General features: G+C 48.0%; 1 protein-coding gene across 19 annotated transcripts in view; it reads left to right on the top strand.

Annotated features, from left to right (window-relative positions):
* The window catches only part of DNAH9 (dynein axonemal heavy chain 9), a 330,145-nt gene that overhangs the window by 254,802 nt on the left and 49,446 nt on the right, over positions 1-25,897 (top strand). For 18 of the 19 annotated variants that reach the window (XR_014821870.1, XR_002337369.2, XR_014821872.1 and 15 more), the window contains 4 exons: positions 6,844-7,037; positions 9,952-10,100; positions 20,629-20,756; positions 23,431-23,658. Coding sequence is in view for 13 of the 19 variants with exons in the window: in XM_084986157.1 (XP_084842283.1) it covers positions 6,844-7,037; positions 9,952-10,100; positions 20,629-20,756; positions 23,431-23,658 (699 nt within the window). In the remaining 6 variants the exon portion in view is untranslated. Of the gene's footprint in view, positions 1-6,843; positions 7,038-9,951; positions 10,102-20,628; positions 20,757-23,430; positions 23,659-25,897 lie in introns of those variants that run through there. The other variant, XR_014821875.1, reaches the window with a different exon arrangement.

Consider the following 25,897-nt stretch of genomic DNA (forward strand, 5'->3'; position numbering starts at 1 on the left):
TGCTCATTCAGCGTAACCCCCCAGAGATCCATCCAAGTTGATTTACTTTGTAACAAAAGCCCAACACTTAATCATTTATATGCATGCTGTCCTCTTCAAAGGAGTCATCTTGGGAAATTCAAGGCTAAGTTTGCTCATGCTGCCATTGCCCAAAATGGTTTTTTAACTTTTTTTTTCAGTCTACAGCTATTCTTTTTTTTTTTTTTTTTTTTTTTTTTGTCTTTTCAGGGCCACATCCACAGCATATGGAGGTTCTCAGCCTAGGGGTCGAATCAGAGCTGTAGCCACTGGCCTACACCACAGCCACAGCATTGCCAGATCCAATCCATGTCTGAGACCTACACCACAGCTCACAGCAACGCTGGATCTTTAACGCACTGAGCAAGGCCAGGGGTCCAACCTGCATCCTCATAGATCCTTGTCAGATTCGTTTCTGCTGAACCACGACTGGAATTGCTACAGCTATTCTTTTAATCATCTTTAAGTCTACATCGAAATCAGGTCACCAAGCTTTTTCTGCACAGGGCCACATAGCAAATATTTAGGACTTAAGGGCCACACTCTGTCACAACTACTCAGCTCTGCTAAAGTCACACAGAATAGGTAAGCAAGTGGAAATAGCTGAGTTCCAATAAAACTTTATTTATAAGCACAGATGGTGGGCCAGATTGTCCCTGCAAGCCAAAGTTTGCTGATCCCTGATCTAAATAATAAAGATGTGATTTGATTTTTTGTTTTTTGTTTTTTGGAGTTTTGTTTTTGTTTTTGTTTTTTTTGGTTTTTTTTTTTTGTTTTTTAGGGCTGCACCTGCGGGATATGGAAATTCCCAGGCTAGAGGTCAAATCAGAGCTGCAGCTGCCAGCCTATTTCACAGCCAGAACAATGTCAGATACAAGCTGAGTCTGCAACCCACACCACAGCTCACAACATCAGGTCCTTAACCCACTGAGGAAGGCCAGGGATCGAACCCACATCTTCATGGTTACTAATCAGTTTTTTTTAATCACTGAGCCACAATGGGAACTCCTGATTTTTATATATTAACTTCATTTGTCATTCTGAACCCAATGTGGCAAATGAGAAGGGGAACAATATATATTGGGAAAGAAACAAGGGGGAACTCCATTCACAACAGCAACCAAAATCATAAAGTTACAAAATGCCTAAAAATAATTATAATCGGTGCAGAGCATCTGTGTGGGAAACCATCAGCTTTTCCAGGCTGTATAAGATAAGATATGAATGAACGAACTCAATCTAGAGTAAGCACTGTCCAAAAGAAATAGAATGCACATCAAGTGTGTCACTTCAGTTTTTCTAGTAACCACATTAAAAATGCAAAATAAAAAAAAAATGAAATCAATGAAAGTAATTTTATTTATTTATTTATTTATTTATTTAATTTTTTTTTTTGTCTTTTTTGCTATTTCTTTGGGCCGCTCCCCCGGCATATGGAGGTTCCCAGGCTAGGGATCGAATCGGAGTTGTAGCCCCCAGCCTACGCCAGAGCCACAGCAACTCGGGATCTGAGCCGCGTCTGTGACCTACACTTCAGCTCACGGCAATGCCGGATCGTTAACCCACTGAGCAAGGCCAGGGATCGAACCCGAAACCTCATGGTTCCTAGTCGGATTCGTTAACCACTGCGCCACGACGGGAACTCCTGAAAGTAATTTTAATAATGTATTTTCTTTAACCCAGTACAGCCAAAATTTATCATTCTAATAAGTAATTGTTATAAAAATTATTCACGAGATATTTTATATTTTTGTCCTAGGTCTGAATTCCGGTGTGTTATTTTTTTTGCACTTACAATACATCTTGATTCAGATGCTAAATCTGAGTTCCCGTCGTGGCGCAGTGGTTAACGAATCCGACTAGGAACCATGAGGTTGCGGGTTCGGTCCCTGCCCTTGCTCAGTGGGTTAACGATCCGGCGTTGCCGTGAGCTGTGGTGTAGGTTGCAGACGCGGCTCGGATCCCGTGTTGCTGTGGCTCTGGCGTAGGCTGGTGGCTACAGCTCCGATTGGACCCCTAGCCTGGGAACCTCTATATGCCGCGGGAGCGGCCCAAGAAATGGCAAAAAGACAAAAAAAAAGTCAGATGCTAAATCTTCATTAGAAATGCTTGATTTGAATTATATTTTATAAAATTTAGTTATAACCATTGACTCATACACCCAAGTTGTTTCATACAAAAGTTCTCCAGTTTCTACAAGTTCCCGCTGCGGCACAGCAGGATCATCAGCATCTCTGCAGCTCCAGGATGCAGGTTCAGTCCTTGGCCTGGCGCAGTGGGTTAAAGGATCTGGCCATTGCTGAAGCTGCAGCGTAGGTTGCACCCGTGCCTCAGATCTGATCCCTGACCTGGGAACTCCGCATGTCTCCAGGCAGCCAAAAAGAAAAAAAATAAAAATAATAAGTGATAAAAAGTTCTCCAGTTTCTAAGTTTAAGTTTAGAAATAATTAAAATTAACAAAAAAATAAGAAATAAGTTAAAATTTGTTAAAAAATAAACATAAGAAAAAATCAACTATGCAGAAAAGAATAAATTGTTAGATTTTTAAATATATAAATAAAATTCAATAGAAATAATCCTATTCTTCAGTCGCACTGGCCACATTACATTCGCCTAGTTACTCACAGGTGGCCAGGGGCTACCTTGTTGGAAGTACAGCCCCAGAGCTTGAGAATAATCAGAGTCTGATGCCCTTGGGGAAAACAAGTTTTGGAAAGCAGTTCTGAATGAGCCACCTACAGAACTGAGCAACGATGGAGGCGGATCATCAGGCTCTGGAATCAGCACTCCTAGGTTCAAGTTCGAGTTTGAGCGTATGTGGCCTCTCACATCTTATCTTACTCCTCTGAGCCTTTGTTTCTTTTTCCGCAGTGTGGTCCTCAGAATTCCTCCCTCACAGGGACATGTCAGACACATAAACGCTCAATGAACGGAAGACGGTGATGGTTACGGTTATGGCTGCTGTACCTGGCTCCTAGGACTGCCATAGCGAAGAGCCACAAGCTGGGTGGCTTAAGAAGGCAGACATGATTTCCCCAGAGTTCTGGAGGATAGAAGTCTGAAATTAAGGTGTCTTAATTAAGGTCTTGCCCCCTCCAAAGCCTCAGGGAGAGGGTCCTTTCTTGCCTCGTCCAGCGTCTGGTAGCCGCAGGCATTGCTTGTGCCCAGACCACTCCAATCTCTGCCTCCACTCCCACGGTCTTTACCTGGCCATCTTCCCTCTGTGTGGTCCTGTCTTTTCTCGTAAGAGCATCAGTCACATAGGATTAGGACCCACGCTCCCGATTGCCTCTGAACTGGATCACATCTATTTCCAAGTAAGGTCACATTCGCATATCTTCAGCCTGTCTTTCTGAGGGACCTGACTCACCTTATCACGATTATCATGATTAATTAGTCAGCTATAAGGTATGTATGTGCTGTGGTTGATCTGGGTTGTGCTTGACAGAATTTGTCCAGAGAGGGAAGATTTGAGGGCCTTTGAGCGCCACACCTGGGCCAAGTCCCGCGGCCTCTCTCTGTGTTCTCCCGCAAAGCCCTCTGCAGCCAAAGTCACAGAGAATAAGTGATTCCATAGCACTCTTTTCTGCTTTCATTTTATGTAGCTCAACTCAAAAGCCGCTGTGCAATTTGATTCTGTTCCTCTTTTCACAAAATGGATTGTTTGGTTTGCTCCGCTTTGCTTCACTTTGCTTTTTTGTTTTGTTTTGCGGGCTAAACTCATCTGGCTGTTTAGAAGCTTTTACAAATGAGCAACGCTTTCTCTCTCCCTCTCTCTCACCCTCTCTCTCTCTCTGAGTTTAGTTATGTGGAGCAGCAAAGTCCAGCCCTGTCAAACTCCAGTACAGCACAGGATGTGAGCAGGTGAAACACCGGGCAGTGTGTGGTCGCTGGCAGCTTTGACACACGATCTTTTTAAGCGTTCAATTGGATTTGAGCCTATAGAAACAAAAGAAGCATCATTGAATAGGACCCAATGAAACAAAAAATGTTTTAGACATTCTTTCTGATGAGGAGGATTGGATTGCCTTGTTTCCCCCAGAAGAACTAACAAGCAGGTGATGAATGAAATCTTTGTGATAAAATACTGCCGTTATGAGCCTCGTCTGTAAGGATGTTTAAGGTCTCATCACACGCTGAACTTTCAGGCAATGGGGCATGTTCTCTTCTTCATTAGCAAATCTCATCTGTGGTACCCGGCGTTGCCATCCTTTGAAAAGGCCCCTCACTACCTCTCCAGCTGCCAATTTAGCACAGTTGCACTTTGCTACACAGTCCAATGTAATTAGGTTAATTAGTCATTTCCATTTAGCTTATTAGAAGGCCAGAAATCCCTTTCCCTCGTTTGGAAGATTAAATGTTGCAATTGTGTTCGGCCCAGAGCTCCAAGAAAGGGCGCTTCAGGCCCAGCCATCGCAGCTGGGAGCCCTGATGGCGGTGTAATTTCCCCAACTTTGTGGTGACACCAGAGGGGGTAATGGGGCTGCAGGAGGGTTAATGGTGATGCAAGCTGGGAAGCGGGGTGAAGTGACTGCCTGGAAGAAGATGAAAGTTCGCTCCTCGGCACAGAGAGAAATAATTACCGCAGCTGCAGCTTTCCTGAGCCCGTCAAGGGCCCTCCTGCTGGCTGCCCAGATGTCAAACTTTATTGATGGAGCGCTTCCTAAGTGCCAGGCAGCCTGCGAGGCCCGAGGCACACAGAGACGGCTCGGAAAGTTCTTGCCCGCAGGGAACTCACAGTCTTGTGGGAGTAACAGACCTGCACACCAGCCACTGCAGTTCAGTAACTAGGAGCCCTCGGAGCCCAGGCAGGCGCTTTCGAATCTCCAGAGCGCTTGTAGCTGCATGAGAGTAGTAACCCCGCAGACACCATATGAGACCCTCTTGGCCTCATCTTCCAAATCAGAAAAATCAAAGCCCACGAAGGTTTAAATCAGGCTCCAAGTCGGAAGAGGCTCCTCAGAGGTGGCACCAGGACCCGAACTTTTGTCTCCTGGTGTCTCTTCCCCTCCCCCACGCCACTCCACAGCACAGGTGGCAGGTGAGCTCCTGCTCTGTGTGGTCAGGGTGAAGTTGAGGTCGCAGAGCCCACGTGAAAGCCCATGTCCTGAAGACAGGACGTGTGTTCGCCCACACGGGAAAGAAGCCTGGGCGAGCCCAGGTCAGTGTGCGTGTCCTTCTCCAGCCTGACCTTCTCCTGTCGCCTGTAGGCTCCTCCACTGCAGTCGCTTCCTGCCCCTCACCCCGTACTCCAGACTTGGGCGCCATGGACCCTTCCCCACGAGGGCCTCTCTACCGCTCCCTGTCTACCAAGGCCTCCGTCATCTCTTGCTCTTTAACCTAGACTGTAAGCTCCTTGAAGCCACGTGTATTTTTTTCTTTGGCCTTGTTTTACCAAGTTCCTGGCATACAGTAGGCGTCCAGTAAATATCTAATGAATGATTGATTTCATGTAACAGGAATGTATGGTCCCTAAAATTCCCATCATTGCAGTAAGTGCTTTAGACACAGGATACCTTTTGGTCTCTTTGGAGAGACACACACGAGCAGAGGAAATCGTGGGAAGTCTGCAGGGAAGTGAGTAGCCGAGTGATGTTTCTGTGGGTGCTCGGAAGAAGCAGGGTGGCCCCCATCCAAAGTATGGTTCTGACGTCCAGACTGGTGATGCCTCACACATACCTGGAAGGTATGAGTGGGTTTATGACTCACAGAGTGAGCCTTTCTGGGCAGAGCAGGGGAGCTCTCAAGGAGACCATCAATGGCCAGACAGAGCCAAGGAAGGGGGTCCCTTGGGGTTGTATGGTAGTTGGGGAGTGGGGCAGAGGCTTACAGGATACAGCTTCCTTTCGGCATCAAAGGAGGGAGAAGCCAGTCTTCCCTATCAGCTTCCCCAGCGTGAGGCAGAAGTGGAGCCAGGATAAGGCTTAAAAGCCATCAGCAGTCACGCATCCAAAAAGTGAATCAATCTTCTTATTAAATACCCCAACTCTGTGAGTAGTTCTAAGTGGTCCACCCTAGAAGGGTGGAAGGGCTTGTGTGTTCTAGGTCAGAGAGGATGAACGTGAAGGGGTGGCTGATTTGGGGCTGGACTTTAACGAGGTGTAGAACCTTAACAAATGCTAACGACCAGCCCAAGAAAAGAAAGGAGTGGACTTTGGCAGAGAAGAGAACAGGACTGTCCCCCCCCCCGTCGTGAAAGCAGTGTGAACAAGGCACTGAGCCGGGAAGGCACCTGACACGTCTCCAGGGTTGAGGGCAGATGGGCGTGGCCAGAGGAAGGACGTAGGCTTAGCTGGGCGGGTTGGAGGGGAGATTTGATTCACATGTGATGCGTTTGGACTTAATCCTCATGGAAGCCGGTGATACCTGGAAATTTCAGAGGTGGTATTAACACAGTCAATGACCATAGAGACATTTTAGGAGAGGAATTGACAGGCGTTGACAGCAGAGGGAGCATAGCTATGAAAGGGAGGTGTCAGAGACTCCACGTGCCTGGGATCCGAGACCAGAAAACTCACTGCATCCCCTCTTGTCCCTCTTCCCATGTGACCCCCTCCAGGCCGGTGCTGCTCCGTCTCTACTGCAGACTGTTTCCCAAATGCTGTATTTGCTAAACCTCGCCTATTACTAGGGCAGCTTGCTGAGGGTGAGCTGATCAAAATCCTTCCTCTTCCTTGAGTTTACCTGGGGGGAGATTCAAGTCTCCAAAAGAGTATAAGTGAGACAGGATTATGTCCAGAATGCCATCCCCGGCCCCAACACAATGCACATGACCGCTTTCTGGAGAAACTGCATTTCAGAGCAAGACTCTGTGAAATTTTTCAGGCGCTTTCATCAATGGACGAATTCAGCAATCTGGATCGGGACATTGAGGGATCTGCCAAGAGCTGGAAAAAGTTTGTGGAATCCGAATGCCCAGAGAAGGAGAAGTTCCCCCAGGAGTGGAAGAACAAGACAGCGCTGCAGCGCCTCTGCATGATGCGAGCCCTGCGGCCTGACCGGATGGCCTACGCCATGCGGTAGGGCTGGGATATCGAGGACGCCTGGGCAGGCCAGGGTGGTCTCCGCAGGGTGGGACTAGCAGGGCTGAGCACAAAGGCCCCACGGTTATAGTCGGGGGGAGCCTCGGTACCCAACATCCGCAATCCCATGAGGCCCACTGCTCTGTGTTCACCATGGTTTTTTGTTTTTTGTCTTTTTAGGGCCACACTCATAGCATATGGAGGTTCCCAGGCTAGGGATCTAATCGGAGCTGTAGCCGCCAGCCACAGCCACACCATATCCTAGCCGCATCTTCGACCTACACCATAGCTCATGGCAACACCAGATCCTTAACCCACTGAACGAGGCCAGGCATCAAACCCACAACCTCACGTTTCCCAAATCAGATTCGTTTCCGCTGCGCCATGACAGGAACTCCAACCGTGTATTTTTAAATATCTAAGTGGACTATTTGGAAAGAGGTGCTCATTAATATCAGCCTTGAGAGGGGTGCCGAGCACATCTGACGTGGCAGGAGATGGTGGGATCCGGAGAACAGGTGGAACCATCACCCTTGGCAGGAAGAACAGCCTTTTCATCCCAGAGAAGGTGGGGGTGTCGTTGGCGTGGTAGAAGCATGGCAGACAGTTGGGAAGGGTCTTGTCTAATGACGTCTCCTTCCTCCGACAAGCAAGAATCAAGATCACCGTTGAATTTCTGTGAAAAGGGAGGTGGCAGGGTTGGAGATTTGAGTGCAGAAGGTTTGAAATAGGGTCTGTGAAAAATGGAAGAAGGCTGAACAGGGAAACTCAAAGAACTCCAAGTGGCATCAAGGACCCCCCTAGTTAAGACCCTGCCTTTGCAGCGGCACCAGTCTTCACCACAGGATGATCTGCTGCAGCAGCAGCAGCATCCAGTAGCCCCAGTGTTGACTCAGAGTTAAGTTGATCCAGAGCATGTGTCATTCCAAGTTTCTCTCTTGGAATAAGAGTTAGGCAAGTGATGTGTGAGGTACTGACAAAAGAGCGATTAGAAGTCACAGGCCAGGGAGTTCCCGTCGTGGCGCAGTGGTTAACGAATCCGACTAGGAACCATGAGGTTGCGGGTTCGGTCCCTGCCCTTGCTCAGTGGGTTAATGATCCGGCGTTGCCATGAGCTGTGGTGTAGGTTGCAGATGCGGCTCGGATCCCGCGTTGCTGTGGCTCTGGCGTAGGCCGGTGGCTACAGCTCCGATTCAACCCCTAGCCTGGGAACCTCCAGATGCCGCGGGAGCGGCCCAAGAAATAGCAGCAACAACAACAACAACAACCAAAAACAAAAAACAAAAAACGAAAAACAAACCAAAAAAAAAAGAAGTCACAGACCAGGCAAGCTGTAAAGACAGCAGATTAGCAGTTGCCTGGGGCTGGACTATAGGAATGGGAATTCTCTGAATAGGCATGAGAAATCTTTTTGGTAGGATTAAAATGTTCTAAAACTGGATTATGATGAAGAGTATATAATTCAGTGAATTTATTAAAAATTATTGTATAATTAAAAAATGGGTAAATTTTATGGTATGTCAATTGTACCTCAAGAAAATTATTAAACAAAAAAAAAAAACCAAAGGTCGTTCCCACTATGGTGCAGCAGGTCAAGGATCCAGCATTGTCTGTGCAGCATCTCGGCTCACTGCTGAGGCCCAGATTCAATCCCTGGCCTTGCGCAGTGGGTTAAGGATCCGGCATTGCTGTGGCATAGGCCGCAGACCGGCTTGGATCTGGTGTTTCTGTGGCATAGGTTGGCAGCTACAGATCCAATTTGACACCTAGCCGGGGAACTTCTGTATGCCTCTGGAGTAGCCCTAAAAGAGGAAAAAAAAAAAAAAAAAAAAAAAAAAGACAAAGACAAAGCATGAGTAAATAAGGGTAAATTACTAAGAGAACTGTAAGGATAAAAGGTTTTGGTTGGAGAGTGGGATGTTTTCATTTATGGTTCCAGACATAGAAAAGGTTCCCAAGAAATGGCAAGGATGCCAGTGCAGCCATGGAATCAGGTGGCTGAAGTGAAGAATGGAAGACTGTTAAGAATCTAGAGCATCGGCGTTCGTTGTCGCTGCAGCAGCTCGGGTTCCTGCTGTGGTGTGATGGAAAAAAAAAAGAAGAATCTAGAGGATTATCCCCACGGATGCTGATGTCACTCGGGCTCATGGGGAGACAATCCATGGTCCAAGTAATTAGTGAACAAGTGGAGTGACCACAGGAGCAGGGGTAGGGGTGACACAGCTGGGGCAAGTGAGCCTCCGCGTAGCCACACGAGGAGGGAAGAAAGGGTTTAAAAGAAGCAGTTGTCCAGGAGCAGGCCCATGAGCCCAGCTCCCAATCCTGAGGATGAGTCCAACTGAGAAAGCCACAGGGAAGAGTGTCCCTGGGGGAGTGTTTAGGCCAAGAGTTGGACTGAGTGGTCACTGAGTGGTTGCAGCTGCAAGGGCTTGCTTAGCCTGACGTGGGACACAGGAAAAGGCACTCCGGTAAGTGGAGCAAGGTGAAAGGACACACAGAGACTGATAGAACGTGAGGGAATCGGAGGCTGGAGGGCCTTACATCATGGGTAGGTAGGGAGGGTCCCAGGGTGTGAAGTAGGGAGCATTTAGCTGCCTGCAGGCTTTCAGGAGGCATTGGTCCTGGCAGTCTTCTGATGGGTGGTGGAGTACCAGGCATCCTGGCTCCCGGAGGAGTCAGCGGTGGACTGGTGGGTGGGGATTCGGAAGGAGCCCTGATTCAGGTGAGCAGGTGCACAACCAGCAGCACAGGTTGTGAGTGTTGGCTTCTTAAGTGGGTTTGGTGTTGGTCCTAGCTCTGTAACCACCAAGCCCGTGACCTTGAACACGCCTTTCCAATTCTACAGACCTCTGTTCCTCAAGTGTTACTATCCTGTGACTGGCAGACATACATGTGCCTTTTTTTCTGGCAGAGATTTTATTGAGGAGAAGTTAGGAAGCAAATATGTGGTGGGAAGAGCCCTGGACTTCGCAGCCTCATTTGAAGAATCAGGACCAGCCACTCCCATGTTCTTCATCCTGTCTCCAGGGGTGGACCCTCTGAAGGAGGTGGAAAATCAAGGTGAGAAAACCTCCCCTTGGAGACCCAGGCTCTGTCAGTCTGCATCTGTCAGTCTGCATCTGTCAGTCTGCATCTGTCAGTTTCTCTTTTCCTGAGTCAAGGCTTAGGTTGCACTGCTTGGTGTTTGCTCACCGGCCATAGAGAAATCAGGGTCATTGCGGAAACAACACCAGGGGACCATCACCATCAAAAGGACGGCTCTGGGCTCTAAAGTAGAATCCACCATAGCAGGTTCATGGGGAGACCTTTGCCCCCCCTTCCCCTTACTGTAGTTGGGGCAATTATTCTGAAGTACAAGGGCAGTCCTTTTGTGGGCTCCTATTGTCCTCAGAATAGACGCCAAAGTCCTTAACAGGGTCTGAGCTTACAGGGAGCTCTGTCCTCCAGTCTCTCCATGTTTCTCTAGCCTACTTTCCATTATTAGTTTCCTCTTGCTGCTGCAACAAAGTGTCACAAAGTTAGAAACTTAAAATAACGCTAATTATTACTTTACAGTTCTGGAGGTCAAAAATCACAAATGGGACTTGCTCTCTCCCTCTTTTGCTCATAAGGATCCCTATGATCTTATCAGGCCCACTTGGATCATCGAGGGTAATCTCCCCATCTTGGGGTCTTTGATTTAATCACATCTGTAGAGCTCCCTTTGCATATAAAGTCACATATATTTAGGGATTCAGGAATGAGGACGTGGACATCTTTGGGAGCTCAAAATGCCGTTTCCATGTCCCTTCTCTCCTCTTTTTCACGCTACGTAGAAGCCATTCTATTCTCCCAAGTGTTCTGTTTCCCCTCTGGCATGCCCTTCTACTCATCCTTCAGATACCAGTTTCATTGTCACCACCTCCAGGAAGTCCTCCTTGACTTCTAAAATGCTAGGTTTCCCTCCCATGTGCTCGTAGGGCACCCTCCTATCTGCATAACACATGTAATTATCTAGTGACCACCATGTCCTCATATAGGAGGGAGAGCTCCCTGGGACGAGATGTCCTTCTCACCACAGCACCCCCAGTTCCTAGCTCTGTGCTTTTCACCTGAGCAGCACTCAGTAAGTAAACGTGTCAAATGAAGTAATGAGCAAATAAATGACTGATCAGAACCGTCAGACTAGTAAAACTACAGCCCATTGCAAAGTTAGATACTCAGCTGGTTTTTATAGAGCCAGGTCTTGGAGTTCCCGTCGTGGCGCAGTGGTTAACGAATCCGACTAGGAACCATGAGGTTGCGGGTTCGGTCCCTGCCCTTGCTCAGTGGGTCAAGGATCCAGCGTTGCTGTGAGCTGTGGTGTAGGTTGCAGACACGGCTCGGATCCTGTGTTGCTGTGGCTCTGGTGTAGGCCAGCGGCTACAGCTCCGATTCGATCCCTAGCCTGGGAATGTCCATATGCCGCGGGAGCAGCCCAAAGAAATAGCAAAAAGACAAAAAAAAAAAAAGCTGGCTGAGATTTCAGTAGAAATCACATTGAATATGTAGATCAATCTAGGGAGTATTGTTGTCTTAACGATATTAAGTCTTCTGCTCCATCAACATGGAGTGTCTTTCCATTTGTTTAGTTCCTCTTTAATTTCTTCTAACAATATTTTGTAGTTTTTGGTGTACATGTCTTGCATTTCTTTAAATTTATTTCGAAGTATTTTATTCTTTTTTGATGCTGTTGTAAGTGGAACTTTTTTTTTTTAACTTTTTAGGGCCACACCGGAGGCATATGAAAGTTCCCAGGTTAGGGGTTGAATTGGAACTGCAGCTGCCGACCACAGGCATAGCCACAGCAGTGCAGGAACCAAGCCACATCTGCAACCTACACCACAGCTCGTGACAACACCAGATCCTTAGCCCACTGAGTGAGGCCAGAGATGGAACCTGCATCCTCATGGATGCTAGTCAGATTCATTTCTGCTGCGCCACAATGGGAACTCCTTGGAATTATTTCTTTAATTTCACTTTTGGAATGTTCATTGTTAGTGATTTTTGTATTATATATTAATCATCTATCCTGAAACCTTGCTAAACTTGTTTACTAGTTATAATAATTTTTTAAAGGAATTTCTTAGGATTTTCTAGATGCAAGGTTATGTCCTACGAATAGAGATAGTTTTACTTCTTCCTTTCCAATCTAGATACCTTTTTATTTCTTTTTTTTTAAACCTAATTGCCCCGGCAAAAACTTCTAATACAATGTTAAATAAAAATGCCAAGTTTGGATATCCTTGTCTTATTCCTGATCTTAGGGGGAAATCATTCCATCTTTACCATTAAACATGATGTTAGCTGTAGGATTTTTGTAGATGTCTTTTACAGATTGAGGAAGTTGCCTTTTCTTCCTGGTTTGTTGACTTTTTTCTTTAGTCATGAAATGGTGTTGGATTTTGGCAAATGCTTTTTCTGCATCCCTTGATATGATAGTATCATTTATCCTTTATTCTGTTCATATACTATATTAATTAATTAATTGGCTTTTAGAAGTTAAACCTATCTTGCGTTCTTGGGATCCCACTCGGTCCTGGTGTTCAATCCTTTTTATGAATTACTTGATTCAATTTGGTAATACTTTTGTCAAGGATTTTTACATCTATATTCATGAGAGATGTTGACCTGTTGTTTTCTTTCCTTATAATGTTTTTATCCAGTTTGAGTATCAGGATAAAATTAGTAATCTATACATCAGAGGGAGTTGGGAAGTGTTCCTTCCTCTTCAGTTTTTTGGGGGAAGATTTTGTGAAATATTCGTATTAATTCTTCATGGATGTTTGGTAGAATTCAGTGGTGAAGCCACTTGGGCCTGAGCTTTACTTAATGGGAGGTTTTAAAATTACTAATTCAATCACTTCACTTGTTATAGCTCTATTCAGATTTTCTATTTCTCCTGAGTCAGTTTCAGTAATGTGTTTTTTCTTAGGAATTTGTCCCTTTCATCTAAATTATCTAATTTGTTGGCAAATACTTCCCAATTTTGGTATCTATATTAAAATGTTTAGTTCCTCTGTTGGCTATGTAACTTTAAATACTATTAGTAAAACTTAATTTTTTTTTCCATAAATCTTAGGGAATTTCAGCTATGCTTTTATTTACATGGTCAAGGATAAACATATATTTATTCTATTCTGTTACCATAATTAATTTTACTCAGATTTAGCCTATGGGTTAATTATAATATTTGAAAACCAACGCATACCATGTATGTCATAATTGAATGAAATCCACTCCAGTTATTCACTGAAGAGACGAGTGAATGTCCTAGGATTACATTTCCTTCTTTATGGACCCAGTAATCTCTTGGGGTCTCTCAGAGAAGAATGTTATCAGCATAGAGACTCAAAGTCTTTTACATTCCCGATTGGGAGTTCCCGTCGTGGTACGCTGGAAACGAACGTGACTGGGATCCATGAGGACGAAAGTCTGATCCCTGGCCTCGCTCAGTGGGTTAAGGATCAGGCATTGCTGTGAGCTGTGGTGCAGGTCGCAGACACGGCTCGGATCTGGCGTGGCTGTGGCTGTGGTGCAGGCTGGCAGCTACAGTTCCAATTCAGCCCCTAGCTTGGGAACCTCCATATGCCATGGGTACAGCCCTGAAAAAGCAAAAATAAAAAATAAAATAAATTTCAGTTTGATTCATATTCAGATGATGATTTTTCTTAGACAGCTTTTGGTTTTTCCTGGAGTTGCTATATGCCTTTTCCTGGTTCTTAAGAGATACATGCTGCCTCTACCATTATTACTAATATCTTGCACTTTTTATCCATTGTATGTATGGAATGAAATCCACTTTATTATTCTAGAGAATGATCTACCCAAAGCCCACTTACATCCTGTTCTCAAAAAGATAAATTGCGCTTTAGCTTCCCAGGGAACTGTCATTCTGGTACTTACTTTCTTTATATTCTAGCTGAGTTCTACTCTCTTTGTAGCTCATGTCTTTTATTTTAGTTTTGCTGGTACAAGTCATCAGAAAAAAATCACAGGAAGTAAAATTGTTGAATCCTTGGGTGTCTAAAAAGACTTCAGTTTTACCCATACACTTATTTGATAGTTCTTCGAGGTCCAAAATGATTTTTTTTTTTTTTTACCCAGGATGTGCTCAGTTGTCTTTTAGAATTCAGTTGTATCCCTGTGAGGCCATATGCTAGTAGGACGCTATTCCTCCCTTGTTTCTTTGCTAGCGACATGTGTTTATTCCCTGGAAATGCCAGGATCATCTCTCTACCTGTGTTCTGAACTTTCGGGAGCTGTGTTAGGTGTGAGTCTTTTCCATTCTCCTGCCCAGCACTCAGCATGCTATTTCATCTCTGGAAATTTTGCCCTATTGTTTTTGGTAAATATCCCTGCCATTCACCAAGCTGCTCATGCCCCAAACCTGGGACTCAAACCACCCCCAGACACCTCCTCCACCACCCACCATATTTAGTCCTATTGATTCTGTCTCCTCTAATTATTTCTGTCCTCACTGGGCCTCCCTCGTCTGAGTCACCACAGGCGCTCCCTAGACTGTCACAAAAACCTCCGAATTCATCCCTGATTTCTCCCTGTGCCTGCAGGCTTTTGCTCCTCTGCAGCTGAACTCATCCCGCTCATCTCAGGTCTGATTGTACCCCTCTCCTGCACCAGGCTCTCTCGTGGCTCCCTTTGTAGTTAAGGCAAAGTCCAGAACCATTGTGTGGCCTCTGTGCCGTGTTCGGCCTGGCCTTTCTGTCCACCTTGGATCTCACCTTCCCCCAGACTCACTCTCCTCCAGCCACGTGCTGCTTTCAGATCCTCCATCCTGAGCCCTCCTGACCCAGGGCCTTTTCACAAGCGACTCCTTTGATCTGAAACGCTTCTCCCCACTCTTCAGTCCAGGGCCTGCTCATCCTGCTAGTGTCAATCTCTCCTGACCTTCCCCCCAAAAGATCACTTCGTCCCCTGTACACCTATGTCTGCTTCAGAACATTTAATACAATTCTACCTAAGCCCTTCTTTTATAACTTTAACTTATGTTTGCCTGCCTGCTTGTCACTAAGATCCTTGAGGTCAAGGCCCATGGCATCTTGCTCATCATTTTCTTACCAGTGCCTAAAAGCTTAACTAGCATGGGGGCGGGGCCGGGGGGGGGGGAAGCAAATATCAATTGAATGAATTAACACACAAATGAATGACTGAACAACATAAGAACTGTTGTCATTGCCAAGTTATTCCTGACTTTCACCTTTTTATAGAGTTGTGTTGCTTCTGTCCCCTGGAGGTTTTATTTCTCTCATATTGACAAACATAGTCTCTTCATTTGTGCTCCATATTTTCCTTTTTGGAGATTTTCACATACCCTATTTATGAGCAATTTCCTTCTGTTCTTTGTCAATTGACCTCCAGCTGTTCCATCACGTTCCTGGGAGCTTTCTGTCATTTCAGGCACGCTGACCCGTCCCTGAACCGTATCGGTTATTTGGCTCTGAATACATCATCTCAGCCCTGCCCTGGGATTCATCTTAATGCCTGTTTCCTTACTAGAGGCAACCTTGCTGTTGATCAGCTAGAGGTTCCTGCAGCACCTGTGCCTCTTCCTCCCTCCCTGTCTTCTCTGACGGCCTGACCCATTTTCTCATGCACACGTTTAGAACATGTCCTCTGATGACACCATGGGTTCCATGTCGTGGAGCTCATCATTTTGCCTGATGGACTCCCATTCTTAAGTTTGGAATCCACCTGACCGACTCAAATACTTTCCCCTACTTCCCCAGCCCCCGCTCACTAAGGAAGCCCACTGTCTCTTTGCTCGGGTGGGGTCTGTACAGCAGTGCACGGATTTACTCTCACAAAACTGGGCAGCCTTTCCCAGGATTCCTGCTCTGAGCGCCTGCATCTGTCTACCCCGATACTGAGTAGGGCTTTAAAACCCTGGGAGTCAGAGGGAAGACCGTTCTGTTCCTCCATTCTCACTCCACCCCTGTTCCCGAAACGCATGAACCCACAGGCAGACAAAAGTCTTTATGTGTTTCTGGGAATTCTCCTAGCTGCTGAAGCTCATCCACTGACCCTTGATTAAGAGTCTAAGCTTCTGGGGTCTCTTAATCTCCTCCAGGATTTTCCCTCCTCGATAATTTTGAAGAAGGGGAAGAAAATTCCATCCACTTTTCTTGTCTCTGTTGAAACACCACCTGCCGCCATCTACCCGCACGGCATCCCTTCTTCCCCTCGAAGATTAACCCTCTAAACTGCTTTCATTTTTCCCTCCCTCCCCCTTGGCTTGTCACCTTCTTCCTGAGTGAGCCTCACTTCCTTAGGTGCATGTTTATCATCTAAAAGCACTTACCCATTGTTGCCAATCACCCCAATCCCTTCCTCTAAGGGTTACTGTGAGGATAAAAATGAAATCTCAGATGTGCAAAGGCCCTGAAACATTAACATGCGGTAGCATTGTGTGGCCTTATAATGACGAGGACGACTCGTCTGTTCTTTGAGGCAGCTCCGTCTGCTTCTTGCTTTATGCCCTTTTGTCACCGGTGTTCAAAGCACAGCATTGTCTTTGGCCTTCACAACAGAGGCCCTCTGCTTTCCAAAGGCCTCTTCCCCATCCTTCTTTCCCTTGACATGCGTGGTCTTGCTCAGCTCCACCCCCCTTCATCCAATTACCTGGCTTGGACTAAGTGAATCCCGTTACTTCTGTTATCTGCTCCCTTTGCCTCCCCTGCCTCCTCCCTCTCTTTCCAATGTGCTGCTCAGAATGATGAGCTCACTGAGGTTTTTGCCGGCCTGCTGCCAGGCGTGTTCAAAGAAACAGCTTTCACGTCCATGTCCTTGCTGGTAGATTATCAACACTCTGCCTAGAGTTTCTTTTTCATTGTTCCTGAGCCCATTCTCTTTCTCTTAAGCATCAGTTGAAGGCTGGCTAGGGTGGAGCAGGTACGGTCTTTGGGCGCAGCCTCAAGGTCGGCAGCGTATAGTTTCCATGTGGAGAGACTCATCTGCTCACGTGCTAGGGAGCTCGGAGGACACCCCCCCCCCCACGGAGCTGGGGCTGTGCAGGGAAAGAGATGGAACAGGAACGTGCCTAGATGCAGAAGAACGGCAGTCACGAGAAGGGGTTTTCTCGGGGGGGAGCAGTAGAGAGTGAAGCAAGCTGCTGAGAATAAGAAGGTTTGGCTCGCTAGGAAGTTGGGAGGGAGAGGGGGAACGGGCAGTGTAGGCAGCTTCTGGATGCACGGAAAGACGGCCTAGATGCTCACGAGACTGAGAGTCATTGCCCTGCGCTGGCCCCGATTCACCAAGCACAGTCTTTTTCTCTTGTGTTAATGCTCAGATTTGTCCAGGGTTGAGGTTTTACGAACATTGGGTGATACAGATGTAGAATGGACAACAGAGGGAAGGATTTTATAAAATCGTGGCTCAAATTAGGGATTGTTCGGCCTGTATTAAAATAGGAGGGGAATAAAGATCAAGATCAGAAAAAAATACAAAAAATGGGCGGAAGATGTAAACAGACAGTTCTCCAAAAAAGACATACAGATGGCCGAGAAACACATGAAAAGATGTTCAGCGTCACTCATTATTAGAGAAATGCAAATCAAAACCACGATGAGGTACCACCTTACACCAGCCAGAACGGCCATCATCCCGAAGTCTACAAACTATCAGTGCTGGAGAGGGTGTGGAGAAAAAGGAACCCTAGTACACTGTTGGTGGAATTGTAAGTGGGTGCAACCACTGTGGAAAGCAGTATGGAGATGCCTCAGAAAACTAAACATAGAACTACCATTTGACCCAGCAATCCCACGCCTGGGCATCTATCCAGAGAAAACCAGGACTCGCAAAGACACGTGTACTCCGACGTTCATTGCAGCACTGTTTACAATAGCCAAGACATGGAAACAACCTCAATGTCCATCGACAGAGGAGTGGATCCAGAAGATGTGGTACATATACACCATGGAATATTACTCAGCCATTGAAAGGAACGAAATACTGGCTTTTTTAGCAACGTGGATGGACCCAGAGATTATCATACTAAGTGAAGTCAGCCGTACAATGAGACACCAACATCAAATGCTTTCACTGACATGTGGAACCTGAAAAAAGGACAGACGGAACTTCTCTGCAGAACAGATGCTGACTCACAGACAATGAAAAACTTTAGGTCTCCAGAGGAGACAGTTTGGGGGGGTGGGGGGATGTGCTTGGGTTGTGGGATGGAAATCCTGTGAAATTGGATTGTTATGATCATTATACAACTACAGATGTGATAAATTCATTTGAGTAATAAAAAAATGAAAAAAAAATCAGAAAAAAATAGAGGCTCCAGTGGACTGGACGTTGCGGAGGCAGAATGACCTGTGAGGGGTGAGTGCTGCAGGAAGGGCCGTGGAGAGTCATCATGAAAGGACCGTGTCAGACTCGGGCTAGTTCCCAGTGAGGACAACGGCGAGTGCGGCCACAGGGAGTGAGTAGCAGAAACGACGTTCTTCGGCGATGAGGAAGCGGGAGGCTGGGGGTCGGCTGGGGGTCGGCTGAGTCGTCCAGAGTGACACTGAAGTCCAAAGAGAAAAAGACGAAGCAGAAAATACGGAAGATTCTATACCAAGTTCCAGAGCCCTTCCCGACAATGACTCTCACTGGGAAGCTGGTAGAAGGCAGAAAACGTAAGAACTAGTAGGCACTCTAGCCAATGGCACAGGCTTTAAAGGAGAAAGGTGTTTATACAGGCGTGGAGAAGGAAGGGCCAGCAGGTCACGGAGAAATCTAGAAAACCGTTCCCCTTCCTCCCAGCCCCAGGGGTGTGGGGCGCTAGGAAGAGGGCCACAGAAGTTAGAATATCCTCAAAGAGACTGGAGTTCAAGGTCACACAGCTGCCACGATGTCCGAGGAGGTTTACTGTGGGGCAGGGTCCCTGGGGACACCGTGGTGCAGGGAAGGACGAACAGAAAGGAGAGATGCCTTAGAGGCAGTGGGGCTGAGGGCACCGAAGCCGTAGCACAATGTATTCAAACTAATCTTTATTTAAGCTTCTCTTTTCCTATATCCTTTGTTTGAGAATAAAGAAAAGAAATAGGCTCTTTTGTGAGCAGAAATGTCAGCGAGGCTATCAAATAATCCCAGCACTCTTATCCTGGTATTTTCTCTGGAATAAGTTGTTTATATTCCTGGTTCCAAAGCTGACATCCAATCTATTGCCAGCTAGGATTTATAGAGTTTAATAAGGGCATTTCTGGGGTTCATCTCTGTTGAATCTATAATAACTATTCCTCAGTACAAGAAGTCATCATCTTGTTTTGTGTCACCCAGTTAAAGAAGACACTCTAGGTTTCTTTTTTTTAGTGTTTAAAAAGCACATCCAATATTGTTCATCCAATAGTGTTCATTAAATTTTCTTGCACAAGTATCCAATTGCATCTTCCATTTTAGTTCCCTCAAAACTAAATATTGTAAGTACAGACTATTCTTTCCGTCTCTCTCTCTCTCTTTTTTTTTTTTTTTTTTTTTGGTCTTTTTTTTTTTTTAAGGCTGTACTCGCAGCACAAGGAGGTTCCCAGGCTAGGGGTGGAATCGGAACTGCAGCTGCCGGCATACACCACAGCCACAGCAACACAGGATCCGAGTCATGTCTGCGACCTACACCACAGCTCACAGCAACACCGGACCCTTAACCCAGTGAGTGAGAACAGGAACCAAACTCGCATCCTCATGGGTACTGGTCGGGTTTGTTAACCCCTGGACCACGACAGGAACTCCTCTTTTTCTCTGTTCAGTTTCTCTTTTCTCTTGTGTACCTCGCCTTCTTAGAAAAATTGCTCAGCAATTCCTTCACAGTGTAACATGTTTTTATGATGCTTTGGTCTAAGGAATAGTGTGTAATTTCTCTGAACTTTACTGAGTTGGGCTAATAGCTGATGTCCAGGCAGAACTGATCCCCTGTATTAAGGTTATTTTTCGGTGCAAAGGTTTTCTTGGGCTTGCAGAGCTAATCTCGAGCACTGGCTTCGCTCCACGACACAGGTGTGATACGCGCATTCCTGCAGCTACTCCCTTGCACCGTTTCCCACGGTGAGACACAGAGCATTCACACCTACACACCCAAGCCCCCCTCGTCTTGCCTCCTGCTGCCCTTCACCCTAATTCATGCAAAATGACAAGAGTGAAGGTTCCATGTGATGGGAATAACAGGCGGAGGTTAATACGGTGTCAGGTACAGGGAGCCACAACTCCCTGAACCCTGCCTCTGTTGAGCACACAAAGTCCCAAGGAAAATACAGATTCAGGGGACAAAGCAAGCTGGACCAGGCCACACCCACACACTTGTGACCCTTCGATGACGGTGACCTGGTGCCTGGTTTTCAGGTGGGAGATGCACCGAAGAGCAGCTGCATTCTGCCCACCTTGGGGATTAAGTGAGGAGAGGGAGGAGAAGCGCTTCTATTGGGGACCCCCACCCCTGAAGGACGAGGGTCAGCGCCCGAGGTCAGGCACCTGTGCTGAGGAAGGACACAGAGCTGTGCGTGGCCTTTGAACCCTCAACAACCCAGATCGCCCAACCTAAGAGGTGATAGCGACAACTCTCTACTCTTTTCAGGAAAAAAGCTCGGATACACTTTCAACAACCGGAACTTTCACAACGTGTCTTTGGGGCAGGGGCAGGAGGTGGTGGCTGAGGCCGCGCTGGACCTGGCTGCCAAGAAGGGTCACTGGGTTATTTTGCAGGTACGCCCCTTCTGCCCAGATCGCCCCCCTTCCTGTCTGGACCCCCACAGACCTCTGGGCCGCCTTTCCTCCCAGGCCCTCGTCCCCTGACTTCCCGCTCTCCCCATGTGCCCTGCTCCTCTCCCCTCCCCATCCCACCCCAACCATTTGCCTTCCCCCCCCCCCCGCCCCCGTCACCTGCTCCCGCCACTTTGTCTGGCTTAGATCACTCCACCCACAGAAGGACACACGCTCAGGAAGTCGGGACTTTTCAGGCTGCCAATCCTCCATGCATTCCAGGGGACTGTTCTGCTCCGCCTCTCTGTTCTGTCACACGTTGCATGCTCGTCATTACCTGTGTGACTAGAACGTCACATGTGTAACTAGAACTTGGTCTCTTCGTTGAGAGTTGATGTTGGCGTCTGGAGATCTGGAACACCTACTGCCGAGTTTCATGAAACACAGGAAGTAAAGGCGCCCTCTGCTAGCATGGCCTGGCCTCTTATTCCTGCTTTATGCAGCTTGCATGGATGCTGGCACCGTGGCAGAGCAAGCATCTCTCCTATAACACCCTCCAACCTCCAGCTACACAGAAGTGATTGCTTATATGGCCATGTCTTCTCTGCATTTTCCTTATTTGCCTCCACACCCAGCACACTACCGTGAAGGCCGTAGAGGCTCAGCCAAAGCCTGCCAGGTGAATCCGTGAGAAACTCAGTGATGGGAAGGACCAGTGGAAAAGCCAGTCCCGCCCCTCCCGTCTGGCTTTGATTACCAAGAGCTTCCACTGTCCACTTCATCCTTAATCACCCCATTACTGGTTTGGAGCCTCACTGCAGAGGGATCCGCTGTTCCCTGGGGCTCCTTCTCCAGAAATAGTGGGGATCTCAGGAGAAAGAAGAGGGACTGGAGGTGGGGTGGGGGATGGTCCCTGCTTCCTCCCACTGGATCAGCCTGGTGCTGGGAGGGTGTGGCCTCCCCAACCTTCTCAGGCTTGTTTGCCAGAGACCCCTTCTGGGCACTGGTGCCCTCGGGAACCCAGCGTCCAGACAGTGAGCAGAGAGTTTCCTCCCCTGCACCCACCGCCACCCTGGACCCCGCATCTCTCCGATGGGGCTTCTGAGAGCACGCGAGGATTACACTCAGATGGGGGGATTCCTGAAGCCGTGGCTGAGTTTCTCACAGTCTCGCGGAGCCCTGGCTCTCCAGGCACCCACCGACTCTCCACTGCCAGGGAGTGATTATAACCTGAATTCTTTCATGCAACAAATTGTCATTTCAGCAACCACTACTCACTCTTGTGTAGCATCTCACAGTACACAAAGCCCTTTCAAATCCATTACCTTTGATTCTTTGCAGCAACCCTGTGAAATAAGTATGGCAAATATTATTATTATTTCTCCTTTCATTGGAGAGAAAGTAGCACTCAGAGACCAGATTGCTGGGGCCCAAGTGCTGGGCTTGGTGCCGATCTGTGTATTTAAGGCTCTGCTAGCAGGCTTCCTCAAATATTTATCAAGGAGCTTTTATCTATCCATCATAATGAAACATATTGCAATGAAGCAAAGTGACTATCCTCACTGAAGTGAAAATGCGTTCTGCAAGGTAGTGCTAAGAAATAAGTGTAGTGTAGATGGACAGACAGACAGATAGGAATCGCCTGGGGAAGGAGAAGGGCTCAAAGGCCAGCCGAGGAGCTTGGGCTTAGAGCAGGAGCCTTCCCTGTGTGGGCACAGCAAGGTCCCAGTGTGTTTTAGGAAGATAAGTTCGGCAACAATTAGCAGAATGGTTTGGGGAGGGGGAGAGAGGAAGGAAAGCCAGCTAGAAGGAGTGTAGATGAGTGCTTTTCAAATGTTAACACGCATACAAATCACTGAAGGGTCTTAATTAAAATGCACTAACTCAGTAAGTCTGAGTCTGCATTTCCAAACAGCTCCCAGGTAGTGCCACCATTGCTGGCCCATGGGCTCCAGTTTTGAGTAGCTTTTCAAATGTTAACACGCATACAAATCACTGAAGGGTCTTATTAAAATGCACTAACTCAGTAAGTCTGAGTCACGCTCACAGGCATGCACGCTCCCAGGTAGTGCCACCATTGCTTGCCCATGGGCTCCAGTTTTGAGTAGCTTTTCAAATGTTAACACGCATACAAATCACTGAAGGGTCTTATTAAAATGCACTAACTCAGTAAGTCTGAGTCACGCTCACAGGCATGCACGCTCCCAGGTAGTGCCACCATTGCTTGCCCATGGGCTCCAGTTTTGAGTAGCAAAGGTTCAAAACACCCAGGTGTCAAATACGGGGATCTGGAGCTGGAATGTAACCACCGCTCAGACCCTGGAAGGGTGGACCCCAGACCCGCAGCATCAGCATCACCCGAGAACTTGTTAGAAATGCAAGTTCTCAGGCCCCACTCTGGATAACTACATCAACCACCCTGGGCTAGAGCCCAAGAATCTTTGTTTCCACAAGCCCTCTAGGGGATTCCAGTGTCTGGTCAGGTTTGAGATCCTTGTGCTGGAGACTTAGGACCTTGAGGGATAGGATTCAGTTGCAGGACGCAAGGGGTCCCCATTACTGGGAACCTCAAGACTCATGCTGAGATGTGACTTCTTTGATGCTCCTGGAGCTGCCTTCCTGATAACTGTTTAAGCAGATGCCCGCATTGGGCGGGGGGGTCCTTCCTTCCCACCAGAACATCCACCTGGTAGCCAAGTGGCTCGGTACCCTGGAGAAGAAGCTGGAGGAGCACAGTGAGAACAGCCACCCAGAATTCAGGGTCTTCATCAGTGCCGAGCCCGCACCCTCCCCTGAGGGCCACATCATCCCCCAGGGCATCCTGGAGAACTCCATTAAAATCACCAGCGAGCCGCCCACAGGCATGCACGCCAACCTGCACAAGGCCCTGGACAACTTCACTCAGGTACAGCCCTGGGGGCGGGGAGAAGGGCACCTGCATTAAGAGGGCTGACCCACCTGGTGGGAAAGAGCGCCCCGCTGGGGCGGGGGGGGGCGGGTGCCAGCGGGCTGTGGGCAGTGCCAGTGTGGGCAAAATGCCTTCCCTTCACATGTGACCTCCACCCCGTGCCCTCCGAGTGCAGCTCCCAATTCCCAGGTACACCTGGGGGAGCCGAGCTTAGCGCCTTTCTTTGTCAAGAGGTGGAGGGGAGACTGCTCCGCCCATGGACGTGCTACACAGTCCAAGACGGAGGAGCACAACGCGCTGTAGACCTAAGTGACACGATGCGCTGGTCACACACGTACGGGCCGAACCTGCTGTCTCCAAGCAGGGGAAGGGGCCCTCGTTTAGGTGCTAGCAGCAGACATCTCCGTGGATCTTAAGCATCGAGGGTGTGAATTCCCCAAGCATCGAAGAGTGGGGATCTGGACGTGGAATGTAACCGAGTGTCAGACTCATAACGTGTGGCCTCCACATCACCTGGGACCTTGTTAGAAATGCAAGTTCTCAGGCTCCCACCCCAGACCAACTGACTCAAACACGCCGGGTAAGGCCCCAGAGGGTTCTGTCACACGGGCCACCGTGGGAACACTCTGCTACAGGGCAGCTCGAATATCAAGGTGTGGGGTCCAAACGCAGGCGGCTACATGACCGGGATTCCCCTTACCGTGCGGAGGGTCTGTTTAAAGCCAAGGCCAGGCCCACGGGCCACTGGCTCCATGCATCTTCTCAGGAAGGCATCTTTTCTGGTTGCTTCTTCTTTGGGGAGTCTGCCTCCCTGGGAAAGAGTATACGAGGGTGTGAAGGCCGGAGGATGGGGCCACAGGCCACCTGCGGTCCATCTGCCACACCAGCCTTGGTGGAGTCCAAGGGTGAGGATCTAGGGTCTGTCCTCTCTGACTCCATCTTGCCAGACCACCAGTGGGTCTCTTGCTTCACGGAACCCATGCTAAACTCACAAGTTCCAGATGGGTCATGCAGGTGACCTGAAAGATGCCGTCCAGCGGGACAGCATTCTGGTTAGTCCACTATAACCCGCCAGGACCAGCAGCCCCTTTGGGGTTGAACTTAAAATGAGATGAAGCCCGTTTGGCAGCAGAGTCTCAGAAGATTTCACTGAGTGTTTGATGTGCTTGCTCTTGGCATCAGAGTGAAGCAGCCAACTTGGAGAGAAGCTTCAGAAAGTTCCGAGAAGCTGAGCTTATCTGGTCTCCTCCTTTTCCGCTCACCTTCCCAACCCAGCTCCAAAACGCCCACGTAATCTGAAGCCCGGAGAATGGGGGAGCATGACCAGAGACTCAGGGTATTTGAGCTTACTGGGTTTTGTTACCTGCTCACTGCAGCGTGGGGAGAAGGCAAGGTGCCTTCTTGTTCAGGGGCATTTCTTTCTTTCTTATTTTTTTATTTTTTCCAAAATAGGTTGCCTCTTAGGGACTCTATACCAGAGGTCAGAACTTCTCAATTTTCTAGATTTTTATATTCCATACAGGGGAAATACACATTCTTAAGTTTGAAATCTACAGACTTCTTTACAGGAGGTTGTAGCTAGTTCCAAGCAAAGACATTTTTGCTGTGAGACGGCAGAGGGGCCGTACCTCAACTGAGAGATGGACAAGCAAGAGACAGTGTATCCGTGCCCTGGAGCCATGGCTGGCAGTAAAGGCCAGGTGCCAGTGCCTGCTGTGACGGGGTAAACCTCAAGACATGAGGCTAAGTGAAAGCAGTCAGGCACAAACCTTCTCCTCCTGTGTGGCTCCATCTACACGAAATGGCCAGCATGGGCAGGTCTCTAGAGGCAGAAAGTAGATGGGGGGTGCCTCGGGCTGGGCTGGGAATGTGGGGGAGTGGAGAGCGGTTTCTCTTCGGGGTGATTAAAGAGTCTAAAGCCAGGCGGTGGCGACGACCACCTGACTCTGCAAACGAGCTAAAACCAGGGAGGTGTGTCGTCAGCTCCCCAAACTCGCGGCCCGAGAATCCTGTCTGCGTGCTCGTCGGCTGAAGACTCTTCTCGCCTGCAACTCACCAGAAAAAAATGGGAGATGAAAAGGCCTCGGGGAGCGCCACAGAGTGAATGCACGAAACACCGCGGAGCCGTCCCCTTAGACCGTGAGGACGGCCACTTTTATGATATGTGTATATTTTACCATCGTTTTTAAAATTAACAGCTGAGGGTGGGAAGATCTCAGGATGCAGCCCCCTGCTC

This window comes from Sus scrofa, chromosome 12 (genome assembly GCF_054392235.1).
Source record: "Sus scrofa isolate SSC_HxYL_T2T_F1_AM1 chromosome 12, Sscrofa_HxYL_maternal_Yorkshire_Landrace_v2.0, whole genome shotgun sequence".
Taxonomy (NCBI): Eukaryota; Metazoa; Chordata; class Mammalia; order Artiodactyla; family Suidae; genus Sus; species Sus scrofa.